Raw genomic sequence first — 18,975 nt, 5'->3', positions numbered from 1 at the left:
AAACGTACTTAAAATGCATTAGTTTTCTATTTTATCTAACTCGTATTCCCAGCTATTGTACACATTTTTGTTTTTGTTTTACGTTTTAAATATTCTTCGATGACCTTTAATCGATGACCGATAATCTTTAATGAATTCAAACAATACAAATCCACCTTCAATTTCTGTATCATCTTTGATTTTGTGCACACACAATGAATTGAAATGATTTGTTTTTCCATAAGTTACATAAGAATCTCAAGTGATATACAGTATATTCTTATCCAGGATAGGGTTTTCTATTTGTTTAGTTTGTGTTTTCTGTCATTAATTAAACAAAGAGAGAAGAAAGACAATGCCCGAGGTTAGCCTGCTGGAAAATAAAATTATTGCATTAATTTGCTTTACCATCAGAAGCTGTTTATTTAATACTGGATTCTGTTGGTAATATCTGTCTTATGTCTTATGTCTTATCTAGCTCAAAATAAGTCACAATTTTAAATCACTGTTACTGTTAACTCATAATGGTTCTGTGTGAAGTGATGAATGAGCCGTGGAAGCTGGAAGCATTCCTGAAAATCAAACCCCAGAATGGGAGGGTCAGTCTCGTTACACCAGCTTGTGCGTAGAGTTGATGATAACAGGTTCGCTAGAAGAGGCGCTCTTACATGTGCAGGATGAAGGACTGTATATACATCTAAAAGCACATCTGAAGCTCCCATTCAGGCTTTGCACCCCCACCCCTAATTGCCTCCGCTAATGATCCCATTAATTCAGAAGGCAGAGTATAATTGAAACGCAGACTGTTGAATAACGCACATAAAGGTCAGCGGGTGCATTTCTGATGCCTCCACCTCTTTCATATGTCCTCCATGACAACACTCGGTGCTGACGGTGATGTCTTTGAATTGGCTCTCATCTTAGGCGTGTTTAAATATGTATAAGAGGTTCGTTCATCACATTGTGCAGTGTGATGACATTTGCCTGAGGTGTGTTTTAAATCACACATCATCTAAGGCACAGTCATAAATTAGAGTTTGAGATTGTGCGTTTAGTTCTGGTTCGTCATCTCACAGTGTCAAGGTGACCAAGAAACTGTAATTAAAGACTGAAAAGTTGTTATTTATTCTTTATGGGTAATTAAAGTGCTACAGGGGGAAATAAACCCTGGAGTTGATTAGTGGATGAATAATGTATAATCCTAGTTGGTCACACGTCTTATAAATAAATGATATCCTGTTTTGTATTTATTAAGCTTAATAACGAGATGCACATTATCATCTGTCACCCAATAGCAATAGAAATATGGTCAGTGTGTTACAGAATGTTTTGATGACATCAGTGAACTCAGATCCATAGTAAAACCGAGTCGTGCTTGAGTGCAAACACACTCAATACACACATGTTCAGAGAGAGAAAGACACACGTTGCAGTATTGTGTTGCCAATGTCATCATCAGTGTGTGTGTGTATGTGTGTGTGTGTATCCCTAAGGTTAGAAAATGTCACTGTATAGCTCAACATCCCTCCATTCTCTGTACCATCATCTGGCAGGTGAAAGGACACTCGGGTCAGAGACATGATGACGCCTCTGCTGTAAGTGATGACATCATCCAGTGACGCTATTTTCTATCTAAGTGTATTAAGTGTACGGAGGGCAAACAGGTGAATGCTTTTGTACCGGCACACAGGTTTTTGCTGCATATGATGATACTTTGTAAAGCAATCCAGCGGGGGTTTTTTGTCTGGTATCTGTCGCAATTTGTGTATCATATGACAGAGATGCTTATCAATTCAAACACCTCATTAATAATTCAGTCTGCGCAGCACGTCTTTGTTCCCTTTCCCCTGATACCCTGAATCTATCTCAACCTAACTGCTCAGATACACAGATTTGGAAATAAATATGCTAATTTCCTCCTCATCTAATAACGGAATCCAACAAAAGTGTGAAGCACTGAGAGCCAACGTTTACTGGCGGCGTGTGTTTCTGCTGACTGTGGAATCTTCTCATTGGAAAAGGTTGACTGCACTAAGCAGATGGTGATCCTGGCTGTTTACATTCTAATCCTCAACTGCCAATAGGAGCAGAGTAATAAATGAATTCCCATTTGAAAAGCCCAGTTTGGATGGAAGTCCCTCATAAACCAACAACATTCCTGTTGAGAGGAATTCCCGTTTTGTAAATCACAGACACATATCATTGTAGACTGGTTGGTAAAACCCTATTGTGGTTGTGGTCACAGTCTAAGAGTGAATTGCTTCATACACCAACTCATCTTGCCTGATAAAGGACTTTGATTCCTGTTTTTTCTGCTTTCTGCTGCGGTTTGGATACTTTTCAGAGACAAAATAGTGGTTTTCTTCAGCTTGATCTGTAGGGAGAGAGAGCATAGAAACAATCATTTATGTGAAATTGAAATGTTATGTTTTCTTATTATGAGTTTGATTAGGGTAAATGTGTTCTTAATGTGCCTGTGTGGTGTAAAATCTCCATAATCAGCATCTAATTTCAGCCAGGAAATTGGTAGAGAGCCCAAACGTGAAGCCCTTTTCAATTATCAAAGGAAAAAATGTTCATTTCACCATCATGTTTTCTAGATATCCTTGCTAATTATGCATTCATACTACTGCTTTCATACTACATGTTGTTTCTTTGTTCAACTAATGGCTGTCTGCTGAGCTGCTGACTGAATGGTGAAATCCAAGGTAATGTATGTAAACACAATTGTCATATTGCTGCTTATTCATTTGGTTCCACCAAGGTTATGCCTGAGGATGAGTCATCCACCATAGATGAAGCATGAAATCTGCAAGTGATGTCAGAATGGAAGCTGTTAAGCCCATCCAACTAAAGCCTAATTGCACTGAAACTATTTTCCTCATAACAACAATCTGTTAAGTTTATAGTGTGTTAGACATGCAGTCTGATTGCAAGAGGGTTCTTTATTTGTTCAACGATACACTCTGTGTGAAACCGTAACGTCTTTTAAATTAGCTGACCGATCATTCTGATGACTTAAATTACCAGGCAGTCAAGGAAATAACAAATCTTTAAAATCCAAATTATTTTGAGAAATACTTTTTCGAGGCCAGACATTTGCATGAACTATTGGCTAGTTTGAGTCAGCACTTTTAAAGAAATAGTTCTATGGAAATATACAGTATTGTGTGAGATACTGCTCAGACGGAATCAAGAGTTTAAAGTCCATTTAAGTCTATTACACTTAAATCAACTCGTATTTCTTCACAGAAAATCTAATCTAAATCTAAAATAACCCTCGAGCAAAGCCCTGATTCCTCACCAGCTCCTGAGACGCTGTTTTGGAGCTGACCCTGACCTTTGACCTCACCATAAGGGGTAAGAGAGTGGGGATCAATAAACTGCCATGATATTATCAAAGTTTTTCATTTGAGATGTATATCATTTCAAAAGCGTGCCGGCAGCTGTGTGCATCAATATATTAGGAATAATATTATGTTTCAATAGAAATGAGGAGAGGGACATTAAATCCCAGAAATCCTTTGTAACTGCTTGAGGGAAGGATGGAGGTATGGACCTCCTTCATCATATCAAGCAGATAGAAGCTGCAGTCAGTGCTCGCATATTCATGTGGCTTCTGATTAAACCAAGGGCAAAAACAGAGCTGAGGTCAGAGCTTGGCTTTTATGGCGTTCCTTTGGGAGGATAGTGGTCCGGGAAAGCCTCCAATGTTGTCTAAATCAATAACATGGCTTCATAGGAAGAGCAGAAGCCTGATTTGTTAGACCTAAATGTTCCAAGCTTAATGGCTGTGCATTGTTAAATATTTGGCTAAAGCAGAATTGGAGTGGTTTAAAAATTCAGTCATTTTTTTCCAGTTGCTTTTAGTTTGCACAACACTGTTATTACCGGAATTTAATGATCAGTTTGTGTCAGAAAGACAAATGATTACTGTAGAAGACTGAATGGCAATTACAATTTTAGAGAAAGAAATTTTGGGGTTTATGCATTTTATGTTGCGCCTATTCGACCGAGTCTGCACATACGTCTTCTATCCAGTAGATGGCGCAGCGTAACTGACAGCACAATCAGTTTACATCCCACAAACCTCATCACCACTTAGGATGTGAGCAACACTTCTCACGCTACCCATCACTCATAAAGTAAAACCGGGACGTGAAGGCAACTTATCCTGGGGAATGAATGATTAGTGTATTTTATGTGTAAATAAACGACTCACACACACACACACACACACACACACACACACACACACACACACACACACACACACACACACACAAATGCAGTCTTGTATAATTCGCTGCTCCTCCCCGGCCTGCCCCTCTCCTCTCTCTCTCTCTCTCTCTCTCTCTCTCTCTCTCTCTCTCTCTCTCTCTCTCTCTCTCTCTCTCTCTCTCTCTCTCCCCCCCCCCCCCCCCCCTCTCTCACTTTCTCTCTCACACACTCTCATCATCCATAACAGCCCACCAAAGCTGTGGATGGTGCTCAGTCCCCGGTCTCTGGCTCGGCTGGTGAGAGTCTCTCCGGGCTGGATGCTGAGCGGAGCACCAAGTTCCCTCAGAACTTCATCCGGGAAAAAAACTGATCCGCAGAAAAACCACAAACAGAGGACACGAACCGATCGAGCGATGAAACCGTCTACAGGCTCCATTCAGCTTCCATGGTCTGTGCGCGCTGAAGTGGCCATGGCGCGCTTTACGCACTGCAGGTAGCCGGAGGTTTGGGGGCTCAAACAAGCAAGAAAATGGATTAAACATCTCGTAATCCGCCCTTTAATTCGGGAGAGTCCGAGCCGACAAATGGCAGCACTTCGTAGGAAATTTGGCGAAGACTATCAGGTGGTAAACACGAACCGGGCCACCACTTTCTCCGCACCGGTCAAGAAGAAACGCCAGCGCTTCGTGGAGAAGAACGGCCGCTGTAACGTGCAGCACGGGAACCTGGGAGGAGAGACCAGCAGGTACCTCTCGGACCTCTTCACCACTTTGGTGGACCTGAAGTGGCGATGGAACCTGCTCATCTTCATCCTCACCTACACCATCGCGTGGCTGGTCATGGCGTCCATGTGGTGGATCATCGCCTACATCAGAGGAGACCTGAATCATGGCCACGACGCGTCTTACACCCCCTGCGTGGCCAATGTTTACAACTTCCCCTCCGCTTTTCTATTTTTCATCGAGACCGAGGCCACCATAGGTTACGGTTACCGGTACATCACAGAGAAGTGTCCGGAGGGGATCATCCTCTTCTTGTTCCAGTCGCTTATGGGCTCCATAGTTGACGCTTTTCTCATCGGCTGCATGTTCATAAAAATGTCGCAGCCCAAGAAACGCGCAGAGACGCTGATGTTCAGCCAGGACGCGGTGATCTCACAGCGAGACGGCAAACTGTGCCTCATGTTCCGGGTGGGGAACCTGCGGAACAGCCACATGGTGTCTGCTCAGATCAGGTGCAAACTCATCAAGGTAAGTTTACTCAACGAGTGATGAGCTGGAGTGTAGAGGAGAGTTCAGGTTGAGCACATGTGGATGAAAATGTGAAAACTTGAAGAAAGTGTAAAGCCCAACAGTTTGTCTTCACTGGCAGCCAGAGGAGAGACTTTCTATTCTCCTCTCTGCTGTCATCTATGTATGTCTACAAGGGAACATAGTGCTCATCACACATCTGGTTCAACTGCTCAGCTTAACTGTAAAGCAGGTCTCACCACACACAGTGCGCCTTGTTAAACAAACCAGGCTTAAGGTGGCATCACCATAATCCTTCAGTGGCACAGCAGGTGGGTCTCACTCAGATAAGAGAGCCGAGGGAGCCAGAGTGAGAGAGACGCCATCAGGGTCTGAGCCTGCGACATGTGGCGACAGTTTGGTTTGTTGGTTTGTTTTAAATCCAGCACGTAGTTATACACCAGTAAAGGTGAGATATGACCCCAGAGGATGAACGTCAGACCTCAAAGAATGAGGAAGTGATGGAGTCAGTGTTGAGGGAGCTTCATATGTGACCACAAATCATCAGAGTCCTCAGTTCACCAGCACTCCTGGAGACGTTAAAGGTATTTATGGCAACCATAAAGGAATGCATGATGTCCTCTCGTTTCCCCAGGCTGTAATGTGATTTGCTCTCCTGGGATATAAATTTGCTGTGCATGTGTGTGTGTGTGTGTGTTTGGTTTCAACAATAATTGTGTAAAAAGACACACACACCACGTAAGGATAAAGCCTTCTACTGTGCCACCCACAATGAAACCTGTAGTAGTCACATATAGGATATTTACTCACCAAGAATAAAGCAATATGCAATATCAGCTCACATTATGAAAGAAAGCGACAATGCAGAAAATGGCCCTCACACAGTATCAAGGCTGACTGGCTGCTGGGTTAATTATTATAACAGATAACATCTATGTTCTGCATGCGAAATGGGCTATAAAGAAGACAAACAGCATCGGCGGGGTGCTTGGAGCTTGTTGATGTCGGCGTCCTCCTCTGCATGGCCACATCCAGCTCAGCGCCGGTCAGCTTAATGATGCATGCAGGCAGAGAGGGAGTCAGCTATTCCGTAGTTACAAGCAGGGAGGAAGTGAAGAGCCCCGTGGGCAGGCCAGCAGCATGACACACACACTCTGTGCTGATTTCCTTTCTCTCTCTCCCAGTCAGGACCTGCCAGTATGTAACACACCTTTGACACCTGCCGGGACGTTTTACAGTCGTCCATACATCTAAATCAGAAACAGTAATCAGGATTGTTTAAAAAGAACAATGACGAGGATGAAGAAGAGCAGTGAGGAGCAAAACACGCAGCAGAGTAACTTTAAGGCAAAACACACTCTCGCTTTCCTTCAGGACTATAAATTCTAAGACCTCTGTCACCTCCATATCAATTTTACTCTCCTCTCTCTGTGCACTACAAGAGACTCAGAGCTGACGGTGTGCTGTGTGCTTTATGTGTGTGTGTGTGTGTGTGTGTTCTGCTTGAGGGGCTTTGCCATCCAACCTTATTCTTTCACTTCAAAGACTCTTACTTGAAACTGAATTTGTGCAAAAGCTCTTCCAGAGAACAGAACACAAGACTATAAAAGTCAGTAACTCATCCGTGTCGAGTACGAATGAAGGTATTGATTGAGAGTAAACAAATCTCCTGAAGTAAACACACATCATGATTTAATGTGTACGTTTCTCTTTAAAGTAGACATGGAGAGATTTGAGACTTGTGTCCCTGTGCAGTTCTTGTTGTGAAGTGTTGGTGGTGCTGTTGAACTGCTCCCCTCTTCAAATCAGACTTGTCATGTAAAATGCTAAATGATCCGGTTACTGACAGAGGGTTTGGTTTAACTGAATTTGTGTGTGTGTGCGTGTGTGTGTGTGTGTGTGTGTGTGTGTTTGTATGTGTGTCTTAAACAGACTGAGCATGTGACGCTCTGTCAGATTTAATCCACGCAGCTCACAGCCTTCAAATCTTTCACTCAACTTATGAAAATCTGTTAAGCTTTCCCTGAATCTCATGTTGAAATGTGATCTCATAAGGGAAACACTGTTGCAAATCCTCATCTTGGCTGGCTGTAGCAGTTAGTTTGAGTGAAGCATCGGTCTCTGCCACCTCTCTGCACCCAGGTGAGGCAGCACACCGCACTAATGGAACTTACACCCAAAAGAGATCTCAGAATGTCACGCGGCAGTGAAGAGCACCGGGAGGGCATAAACAAACAGACGGAGCAACAAAGTTTGCAACAAAGACGAGGTTGTTCTCGTCTGAACTGTGGCCTCGATAGAAGAACACTGCACCACACTGTGATCACCGAGAGTGACTGAGCAACACAGACAGAAACTCGACTTGTGGAATGCTGAAGGTAGTTGTGGGTCTGGCAGATGTGTATGTGTAACTGCTCGTTTGCCCGCTCGTTTGACTGCCCCCTATTGGCCAATTTCATTAATGTAACTTCAGAGCTGATAATGGTTGATTCGCCCCACCGACCCCTGAAGAGATCTCTACTTCACTGACCTGCAGGTTATTTCTTCCTCCTGAGGATGGAGAATGTTGTCGCCAGTTGATGACCGTATTCGCTCTCCCGAAGACGCAATTTCCTACTGATGATGCCCCTGCCAATCCTAGGATGATTCTTATTGGCCGCAGAACAATAGCAGAGACCTTTTGTGTGTTTAATGAACTGAAGTGAATGAAAATCCAACCAAACTCAGCACATCACAAAGTTGAGTCATTGCAGCGAGGGACAGGGAGCAGACGGCACATGATGACTAATAAATATGGAATTGAGCCAGAACTGCAGATTGGCCAATAAAAATTTAAAAAAATAGCATTGAATATGCTGATGGTGATTGGTTGAACATGTGCACATAAATGTTAATAAAAAAAGTGGAGACGAATGCCCAGATCTTTAGAGAGTGAAGCATGTGTGACTTGTTTTTTACTGATGCTTTGGTTCATCAATATGCCAGGATGGTTGAGGTTTATTACTGAGAAGCCACGGACAGGGGTAGAGGAGGAGGAGGAGGAGGAGTGTGTGTGTGTGTATGAGGGAAAGGTGACGGAGTGAGCGAAAGACCTCGAGTAAAATGGGAGGAAGAGCAGGATCATCTAAAGCTTGTTCCGTGTTTCGTGTGGCCTCCTGTGTGTCTCCACACTCAGCCTGAATTGATTTCCAATTGGTTTTCTAATAGGAAACAGACGCAATTATACTTTTGGGTTGCCGAGGTGTCGGGGGGCAAGAGGAAGACGTTGGAGTCATTGATTGGCGCAGCTCAGAGGTGGAGAATCCTGAAGAGTCCACATACACTCACACACGTTTGTTTTCTACAAACAAACAAACAACAACAAATTGTATTCAAATTTCTTCGTTGTGTTCCTATCTTTCCCTTTTGCTTCCGTCTGTTGAATTCTTAGCTGGGTGCAACTTAACTCTAAACACGTCTGTGGCTGGGCGGTATCAGTGTGTGTGATTCACCTCTCCTGTCGAGCGACCGGATCCCTCCCAGCTCCTCTGCCATCGCTCAGCTGCCTGATTGATGGAGGCTCGACAGCGCACAGAGCCGAGTTGACTTGGAAGACGAGGCCACTTTAGGTCTAATCAATTTAATTTATCGGCCGTCTTTATTCGTGAGCATCACTCACGGCCTTGACACACTCTTTTTGTAAGCTTGAAAAGCCCCACATTGCCTTTCTAATGACAATGAGGTGTGACAGGTTGGCCGGGCTGGAGAGCAGGCAGACTTATTACAGAGAATTCGGATGAGAAATGTGTGTGTGTGAACGTGTGTGTGTGTGTCAGCCAGTACTTAAGGTGTGCAGTCTCCCCCAAAACCATCATAAAGACTCAGCAAAACATCCTTGTCATGAGATGTCACAGCTCAGGGGGAAGAATCTGTGGGAACGGAACATCAGATTTACAGGATAGACAATAAACCAGCACATCTATCTCTGAATCTCAGCGCAGAAGGAGGGTGTGAGTGTGTGAGTGTGTGAGTGTGTGAGTGTGTGCGTGCGTGTGTGCACGTGTGTGTGTGTGAGTGCCAGCGGCGCCTCGTGTAAGGAGCTTTGTGTGACAGTGTTTGCATACAGTCATCCGTCTTTTTAATCCGTACTGACAAAGACAGGAAGTGAAATGTGGAATTTCCCTAAGCCACCATCAGATAACCCACATGGAGGAGCGACGCCAAAAGACACTCGGTCGCCTGTGAGCGCCCGACAAGCGAACAATGGCTCCTCCAAGCGGGCGTCACTTTACCAAAGCAAATCCAAACCAGCGTCTCATTGATATTCACAGGAGATATAAATAGGATGCGATGTATTCTGGCAATGCAAAGTCTGTTTACTCACTCGCTCATTCATAGTTTGTGTCTCGGGGGGTCGGAGGGATGAATCGCACAGGGCAATGTCATCCGGGGGTCAGGGCAAGATGGAGATGTAGGAAATGTTTTCTATTGGATTTATTGAGGGGAGAAGCATGAAACACTTTATCATTAAGGTTTATCTGTGAAAGCATCACCAAAGCACCAAAGATCTAAATGATAGAACTTAACTCGATTATTCGTTTAAAGACCAAAAGAGGAAAAAGCCTTTGTGGGAATGATTCAAGTTGAATATCTGAGGTTTTTACAGCAAAAACAAAAGATCCAGTGTGTGTTTTAGTGTGTGTGTGTGTGTGTGTGTGTGTGTGGGCGGTTCCGAGCTGAGAAATCCCAATTATGAGTTGGAGGCGAAACTCTAGGGGGGGAAAATGGACTAAGTCGAAAAATTCACTTTTATGATCACAGACAGATAACCAACATCACACTTTCTACTTTCATTTTAAGGCTGATTAAAGGTTTTTGGCTGCTTTAGAGCGTGCTGTGGCGACTACAGCGGCCTCTGAATGAATGTTTCTGATCAGAGTTTATCTTTGAAATTGAAAGATAGGCAGGACAATAAGGAGACACAGGGTAGTTGTGTGGACGGAGAGAGAGGAGAGGAGAGGAAAGAGGGGAGGAAAGAGGAGAGGAGAGGAAGGAAGGGAGGGAGGTCAGACCCACCCGACAGATGACAGACAAAGATGCTTCATCATGCTGGTAATTCAATGCTTCTGCACCGTTAAACACGGGAGGGAAAGTCAAGTTCGGAATCCTCCAATCAAAGTGAAGCAGGAAATCTGTAACCGTCACAAACTTTAGCCGCTAATCAATATTCAGACAGTGACACATCTTTATCTGTGTGTGTGTTTATCTGCAAAGGACAAAACTTTAAACTCTTCCTTGTTGCTTCCCTGAAATTAATTACAGATGAATCTAATCTCTTTACTCTCGCCTGGCTTTCTGATCTCAAAATGGTTCTGTCCCTCGCTCTCATCCCCTCCATCTCTGTTGGGCTCTCACTCTCTCTCTCTCTCTCTCTCTTGATCTTTCAGTCTCGTCAGACACCCGAGGGCGAGTTCCTGCCTCTGGACCAGTGTGAGTTGGACGTCGGTTTCGGGACGGGCGCTGACCAGCTCTTCCTGGTTTCCCCGCTCACCATCTGCCACGAAATCAATCCCAAGAGCCCCTTCTTCGACCTGTCCCAGCGCTCCCTGAGGAATGAGCAGTTTGAGATCGTGGTCATCCTGGAGGGCATCGTGGAGACGACCGGTGAGGGAGCCCACTTCCATTACGTTTAGCCTCTCCTCCCTGGCACATCTCATCCTCATCGCTCCTTTTATGTCATTCCTCTCACTCCCAATCTAAATGTAAATTCCTGGATTAATACTGAGCCACATTACATTTCTATTCCATCGATACTCACAGTCCCGGTCCTGTGATATCTCGCCAGGTGTGCATATTTGTTGTAATATTATTTTTATTACTGCAGAATTGGTTTATGCCCGCTCCTGCATAATAACAGCCTGTGGTGTTAGACACACGTGTCACTTTGATGAATGTGCAGAGGTTTAAGTAGAAGTTTCACTCCATTTTTCAAATGACGGCCGAGAGACGACGTAATCCTGAGGCCCGGAGTGAGAAGGCGTAGACGGTAATGAAAACAACAGGCGGCCATGTTGAGGTGCTGGCAGCCACACAGCTCCTCCCTCTGATGGAGATCTGACAAATGTGTCCTTAACTTCCAAACATGCAGATATGAGGGAATGCATCTGCCCTCATATCTGTTCTCTCTCTCTCTCTCTCTCTCTCTCTCTCTCTCTCTCTCTCTCTCTCTCTCTCTCTCTCTCTCTCTCTCTCTCTCTCCCTCTCTCTTCTCTTCTCTCTCTCTCTTCTCTTCTCTCACTGTCTCTCCTTCCCTCTCTCCCTCTCTCTCTCTGTTTCTGTTCTCTTTCTCTGTCTCTCTCTGTCTCTGGCTGTCTCTCTCTCTCTCTGCCTCTGTCTGTCTCCTGTCTCTCTCTCTTGTCTCTCTCTCTTGTGTCTCTCCCTTCTCTTTCTCTCGCTCTTGTCTCTCTCTCTTGTCTCTCTCCCTTCTCTTTCTCTCTCTGTCTCTCTCATCTTCTCTCTCTCTGTCTCTCCTTGTCTCTCTCTCTTGTCTCTCTCCCTTCTCTTTCTCTCTCTGTCTCTCTCATCTTCTCTCTCTCTGTCTCTCCTTGTCTCTCTCTCTTGTCTCTTTCCCTTCTCTTTCTCTCTCTGTCTCTCTTATCTTCTCTCTCTCTCTGTCTCTCCTCCCCTCTCTCTCTTGTCTCTCTCCCTTCTCTTTCTCTTTCTCTCTCTGTCTCTCTTATCTTCTCTCTCTCTCTGTCTCTCCTCCCCTCTCTCTCTCTCTCTCTTTCTCTCTCTCTCTCTCTCTCTCTCTCTCTCTCTCTCTCTCTCTCTCGTGTCTCTCTCTGTTTCATCTCTATCCCTCCCATCCAACCATCCCTTTGCCTTTGTCCCATGAAAAACCAGGGAGCTGAATAGGCTTAGAGCAGGAGGAGGGGATCAGCAGGGAGGCAGAGAGGCAGGCGAGCAGCGCGGCCTGTGCTCTGATGATAATGCCATTAAATCATGTCGCAGCCGGGGGTTTGCTCTGGCAGAGCGGGGAAGGCCTGCCAGTGTCACCTTCATCGGGCCACCATATTCACCCGTCCATGCACAGGCGAATCAGCGAGACTTTCTGCTGCCCGCTCACGCGTCTAAAGGGCCTAAATGGACAATCAGCCCGTCAATTGTCTCCACAACTCGCTCCAATTATTGCTCAACCAGAGGGGACAGATTACCGCCGGCGCCATCCTCACGCACATTAGGTTTAATTCACGTCTTACGCTGATTCGGCCTTACAAATCTGAACAAAGAGGGAATCAGGACCAGATCATCAGCTACAGAGAATGTGGAGTCGAATTTCCTTTGTTGAGTCTTGTTTTGGTGTTCAAACTGTCCTTTAACATCGATGAGACTTGTAAAATAGAACAAAGCATGGATGTTGTCGCTATGGTTACCTGTATACCTTGCACACTGATTTGGTTTTATTGTTTAACACACAGTGACTCAATATGATATCAACAAGACTGATGTAAATGTGTTTGGTGACAGTCATTATAGTAATAATAATAATAATAATTCCTAACATGGGGACACCACCAAGCTCCGGCCCTTGAATGTCAAAACACATAAAAGTAGAAATCTTATTTCCCCTGTTGTCCTCTGCAATATGAGCCAGTGAGTGCAGTCTGACCTGCAGGGTGTGATAACGCTCTGACTCCGTCCTGCTGCCACATAGTAACACTTCATCTTCTATCAGCAGTCACAAGTACCATTCTGTGTGTGTGTGTGTGTGTGTGTGTGTGTGTGTGTGTGTGTGTGTGTGTGTGTGTTTGTGTGTGTGTGTGTGTGTGTGTGTGTGTGTGTGTGTGTGTGTGTGTGTGTGTTTGTGTGTGTGTGTGTTTGTGTGTGTGTGTGTGTGTGTGTGTGTGATTGTGTGTCCATGTGTTTCATTTTTCATTTTTCATTTTTCAATATTCAGGTTTTTGCTCTTTACATATAGTGGCATATTCAAATGGAGTAGCATTATGGAAATACAGCATTTAAACAGAGCCAGAGCAGCGAAGCGTCTGGCGTTTTACATAAAGCTCTCTGCAGGGACGCCCGGCCATCCTTTGCCGTCTGCCATGTGTTTGCATAGATGCACCGAGGCGTTTATTTTTAAGCAGGATGCACTAAACATTAACCCTCTGCTGGCAGCTGGGTGATGAAATGAAGCCGACATGTCTATCAAGATGTAAAACCATAAAACCTGCACTGTTACATACGAGCAGAATACTTCATCTGACGGCTGTGGTGCTCAAAGGCACCCGGGTGCATCCTGATAATAAATGCTGGCCTGGCTAATGAGGATATGTGTGACCTTGATTTAGATGGAGGATTGCTTACGTCCATGGAGATGAGTGGTGTCCGGCTGTAACACTGCACTCAGATTCTCTCACTGTAACCACACTGATCCAAACACAAACACACAACAGCCTTATTCAGACAATACAGGGTTGAATTATGCGGGAAATGGAGGTCCTGCAGCAATTTTATTCTTATTAAGTGTTTGTTTTAGGGGCTGAAACCCCTCAAGTTCTTCCTTTAGTTCTCCATCCCTGCATCTCTTAGTCTTCAAGGAGAACTGGAACTGAATTTTGTTTTGAGAAATCCTTTTGTCCTCGGTTCAGTGTCCCTCAGGCTGTCAGACTGGAAAAGAAAAACAATGGAAGCACTTATAAGGGTCCCAGCGTGCAGATTGATCGGTTTGGCCTTTGTTTTCATAATGCGAGCAGCAGGTAAGCTCTGCCTAAAGCCTCAGCTTGAACACACTTTAATTGTGTTCAATAAATTATTCTACTCCTATTAATTAAAATCTCTCCTGAAATATGTTCCTTTAACTGTTGAACTGCTTACTTGAATTAAATAACTTTGACATTCATGTGATTATTACTTTTGTCCCTTTGGAAACATTTAGTGAACAAAAAGGGCTGAGGTGCTTATTGATCGCAAAGGAGCTAACAAACACAAATGTCAAGGAAACAGATGAAACACAAACAAAGAAACCAGTAAATATATGTAATATTAAATGACACACTTGACACACTGCTCCTGCCTAAACCCGGTGCCCTCACTCACATTCCTCCTTTTCCAGCTCGGATTTTCAGGTTGAAGTCAACGGTCAATATTCAACCAATCAGGGGACTTGCAGTGATCTGGTGGAGAGGAGGAGTCGTATCGCTCTTCATCCTGATGAATGGGTGGCAATGATGCTGACTATATGATACAGTCATTATCGCAACCAGCACCAGACAGTAATCATGGCTAATAACAGGCGCTTGAACACAACACAGAGATGACTCACTCCTGCATGAACACAAAAACAAGCCTCACCTGTTGTAATACCGTCTCAGCACATTAGGGGCAACAAAGACATAAAGCAGAATGTGTCCGCCCCCCTGCTGATTTACTCTGGACACAGTATTTAAACCTATGAGATTTGATTGGACTCTGCAGAGGAGCAGAGAGGAGGAGGAGGTAATGGGAGAGAGTGTTGACCTTTCGCTTTCCTCCTCCGTAATTGTTTGGTTAATTAACACTATATTGTCTTTTATGGCAGTTGTTGCAATGACCAAAAATCCTGTCATTCTCTCTCAGGTATGACGTGCCAAGCGCGGACGTCGTATACAGAGGATGAGGTTTTATGGGGCCATCGATTCCTGCCGGTGATGTCTCTGGAAGAGGGTTTCTTCAGGGTCGATTACTCTCAGTTCCACAGCACGTTCGAGGTGAACACGCCGCCGTACAGCGTCAAGGAGCACGAGGAGAAGAACTCGCTGCCCTCGCCTCTGTCCACTCCCACCCCGGCGCTGACAGAGAGCCACGGCGCGCGGCGCAACCGTGTGTTTTCGGTGGACTGCATCAACACGACATCAGAGGAGAGGGGCCGCCACGGAGGAGCCGGGGGTCGGCTGCCCAGCAAGCTGCAGAGGATGAGCTCGTCTGGGAAGGAGGACCTGCAGAGGAAGGTGCTCCTGCTCAGCTCGCAGCACTCGGAGAAGGCCTGCAGTACGGGCGACCTGCCCCTCAAGCTCCAGCGCCTCAGTTCCTCGCCCGGGCCTGAGGCCGAGACCCGGCTGCAGCTCAAATCCCTCAAGGTCGGCTTCGAACCCATGACCCAGTCAACCGGGGACCTTTACCAGCCCAGCCTGGCGCCCACCCCGGCCCCCATCCCCGTCCCCATGCCCAGCCCGCTGCTGTCAGGAGGCGGAGGAAGGCCTGAGGACAACCTGCCGGCCAAGCTGAGGAAGATGAACGCGGACCGCTAAAACCCAAACGTCCACTGACCTCCGACCTCCGACAACATTGCGAAGACGTGCATGAAAACTGATTTAGAGCTTCGACTTTACGCCGGGAGACGATGTTAGGACAAAGAACTGAGGCTTTACTGAAAACGTATTGATTTCTGTTTCTCTTGACAAAACCTTTACTGGAATTACTGTGATTTTTGTGTTTCATAGCAAAGGCAAACACACACACACACACACACACACACACACACACACACACACACACAGCACACAGACTTCACGCTTTTAACTTGCTCTACGTTGACAAATGGTCACTAAGTCGTGCATGTAAACACAAACTTCATATGTACATTGTTTGCACCACCACAATTTACAGTAACAGTCAATCTCCTAGTTTTCAATACGTATGAATAAAAAGAATATAAAATGATAATAAAAAATTTGCTGTTTGCTCTTTCTCCTCCTGGTGTTGTTATTGTTGCTTCTGTTTGATTTACTCACTCATTATGATCGTTAGTGTAACAGCGCTGCCAGTTGTCAACAAGTAAAAGAACAATGAGGTTTTAATGGGATTAACAGGAGCCCAAATCTGTCCCTCAGCAAGTAACACTTTGTGCTGGAACGTGCTCATAATTCCTCAGTGCGAAAAGTGAAGAGTGTGAGAGACAGAGAGAGAGAGAGAGAGAGAGAGAGAGAGAGAGAGAGAGAGAGAGAGAGAGAGAGAGAGAGAGATACTTGTGGGAGAATGAAGCCTGGTTAGGTAAGCATTCAACTATCATTACAGATAGAGGTGTAACAAGGTTTTGGAAGCATGTCTCACACACACACACACACACACACATTGTCACTCTGTCTGTGTTCTTTCTCTTTTAGCATATTTACATCAGCAGTTACAGTTTGTCCCTCACAGCTGATGGCAGCCACTCAGGTGCGGCATATTAGAAGCACCTACATCACCTTAGCCCTCTTTGTCTTCCTCCTCCTCCTCCTCCTCCTCCTTTACCAATACACTTAATGGATGGATTGGACAAATTACATATTGACGAATGGAAACACACAGAGCCTCAAATTAATCTGAATCTAAATATGATGATTAAAAGGAAACTTCAGTTGCTCTTATCAGATTTATAGCCTCTTGCACATTTACCCATCAAACTTTTTACCGTTTCCAAACTGTCACGATGTCCCGTTTAGTTGCTGGCAGCCTCCACTGTTACCGTAACAACATGGTGACATCATTCAAAGAGAACTCCTGTCTGCTGTGCTTCTGGAGGTTTCACGATGACCTCGCCAATGACGTCGCCACAAGTTATAAATACCTGAAACATGAATACTTAACAGCGAGACTTGGCACAGAAAGTTGGAGCCGCTCTCATTAGGAGTCGACTCCAATCCGCCTCTGATGTATCAGATGAAAGAGACGTAAATGACAAAGGGATTATAAAAGCAGAGGGCACAGATTCTCCATTCCTCAGCAATTAAATAGTTAAATTTTGACAATGGGGCATTTCAATCTACACTTGAGCCCTTGCTCATCCACGGTGAGGCTTTTCTTTGTACTGTCAAGCACCAACTGCAAATCAATGGTAAATTAGGACACTTATGGTGTCTGAAGGGGAAATGCGCCTGACTAAGCTAACAGAACACACACACGCACGCACACACACACACACACACACACACACACACACACACACACACACACACACACACACACACAAATACACGCACGCACCCACGTACGCAGAGTAAAAGAGAGACGCAGACCTGCACAGAGACAGAGAGAGAGAGAGAGAGAGAGAGAGCGAGAGAGAGAGAGAGAGAGAGAGAAAACAGATGTGGCATATGTCAATCGAAAAGGAGTCGCATCATCCATTAGTCTCCACGGCGACCTGGGAATCTCTTCACCCTGCAGCAGTGGGGGACTAAGCTCAAAACAAAGGTGTGCAGGTGTGTGAGTGTGTGTGCATATAAGTGCGAGTGAGAGAGACAAAGTGAACCCCTGAGGCACGGGGGGAGACTCATTGTATTCTGCCATCGCTCTGAAAAACAAAATCCGTTGGCCAGTTTCATTTGACCACATTAATTCTCCTAAGCTGTATTTTATTTCCCCTAAACCCTGCGTGAGAGAGAAAGATCAACTCATCTCACCGTTTAGCTTCTCTACAATGGAGACGACCACTATTGTGCTTTGAAAATAATTAATGGTTGGCTGAATTGATTTTTATTCCCATGCATATATTACCATAAGTCTTGCCAGTGGGCAGCGTGTGTCTGTGTCTGTGTGTGTATTGTATCTACTGTCTGACTGTGTGAGTGGACTGAAGTGCATAAATGCGTCTTGCAGAAGATGCGTGTGTTCCTGGTATCCTCTGGGGACGCCACCTGACATTGCTTCACCTAAACATAACCAGGTCGCAGACTGGAGGACCAATCGATACCTTCTCACTGCCGACACACACACCATGAGCAGCAACGCAATCCAGCGCTGCGAGGCCTGGATAATCACTCGGCTCTGCAGGGACATCTGCTGTCATGTCAGGGGTTGGGAGACAGAGACGGAGGAGGGGTGGGGGGGCGGCAGAACTGACCTCGGGAATGATCTCTTCACGGTGAAATCAATAGTTTTAAATTGTGTTCATCACGGCTGCGCAGATACAAGACGCTTATCTGGTGCAAATGTATCGTTTCCTGTCGAGATTCCTGCCTGCTGGGACGGTTTCACCTTGAATAATTACCTCTGCTGTGCTTTGGATGTGTTGAGGTCGTGTTACATCATCTCATCTCACACTGTGCCATGAAATTGTCGTCGTCGTCGTCCTTGTTTGTGTTGTAAACAAAGCGCGAGCCCTCCCAGCCGGGGCTGAGAGGCGTCAGCGCTGCAGGGACAAATATTCCATGTGCTCTCAGTTGTTTACCCGTCTGTCATGCCACACTTGCTGCTCTGTTTGTTGTGTAAATCATTTGTTTTGTGCGATTTTGACTCAGCGGGTCCTTTTGTGAAATGACAAGTGACATTATGACAATACGTGACAGGCCGTGATTATCAGTCACCAACACTGGATGCTGGGATTGATTCCATCTATCCCCGTCTGTTTAATGGAGTGGTGATAAAGAGTTCATCCATGACAATTCAAACATGTCTCCATATCTTTATATTACTGCTCACGACAGCTACACACTTCTTACTACACATAAACATACATTCATCGCCTCACGACTGCACGGTTTCTAATGGTAAAGCTCCCCAGAAGCAGCGCATAGTGGCCACAGGTGGA

At 45.2% G+C, this 18,975-nt stretch overlaps 1 protein-coding gene across 1 annotated transcript; it reads left to right on the top strand.

Annotated features, from left to right (window-relative positions):
• Window positions 1-4,317: 4,317 nt before the first annotated feature.
• kcnj19a (potassium inwardly rectifying channel subfamily J member 19a) lies at window positions 4,318-16,088 on the top strand. Its single transcript, XM_076144291.1, has 3 exons — window positions 4,318-5,450; window positions 10,877-11,093; window positions 15,045-16,088. Exons 1-3 carry the CDS (start codon window positions 4,785-4,787, stop codon window positions 15,713-15,715), a joined length of 1,554 nt encoding a protein of 517 aa, XP_076000406.1. The 5' UTR covers window positions 4,318-4,784; the 3' UTR covers window positions 15,716-16,088.
• Window positions 16,089-18,975: the final 2,887 nt, after the last annotated feature.

Source organism: Genypterus blacodes, unplaced genomic scaffold, assembly GCF_046128005.1.
Source record: "Genypterus blacodes isolate CSIRO-AG114 ecotype Tasmania unplaced genomic scaffold, CSIRO-AGI_Gbla_v1 ptg000028l_1, whole genome shotgun sequence".
NCBI classification, from domain to species: Eukaryota; Metazoa; Chordata; class Actinopteri; order Ophidiiformes; family Ophidiidae; genus Genypterus; species Genypterus blacodes.
Note: the sequence above shows the minus strand (reverse complement) of the source record. Positions and strands in the feature narration are given on the sequence as shown.

Coding starts and splice junctions, on each gene's coding strand:
- kcnj19a (XM_076144291.1), top strand. CDS start 4,785: ATGGCAGCACTTCGTAGGAAATTTGGCGAAGACTATCAGGTGGTAAAC. Junction 5,451..10,876: donor TCAGGTGCAAACTCATCAAG/GTAAGTTTACTC, acceptor TTGATCTTTCAG/TCTCGTCAGACACCCGAGGG. Junction 11,094..15,044: donor GGGCATCGTGGAGACGACCG/GTGAGGGAGCCC, acceptor ATTCTCTCTCAG/GTATGACGTGCCAAGCGCGG.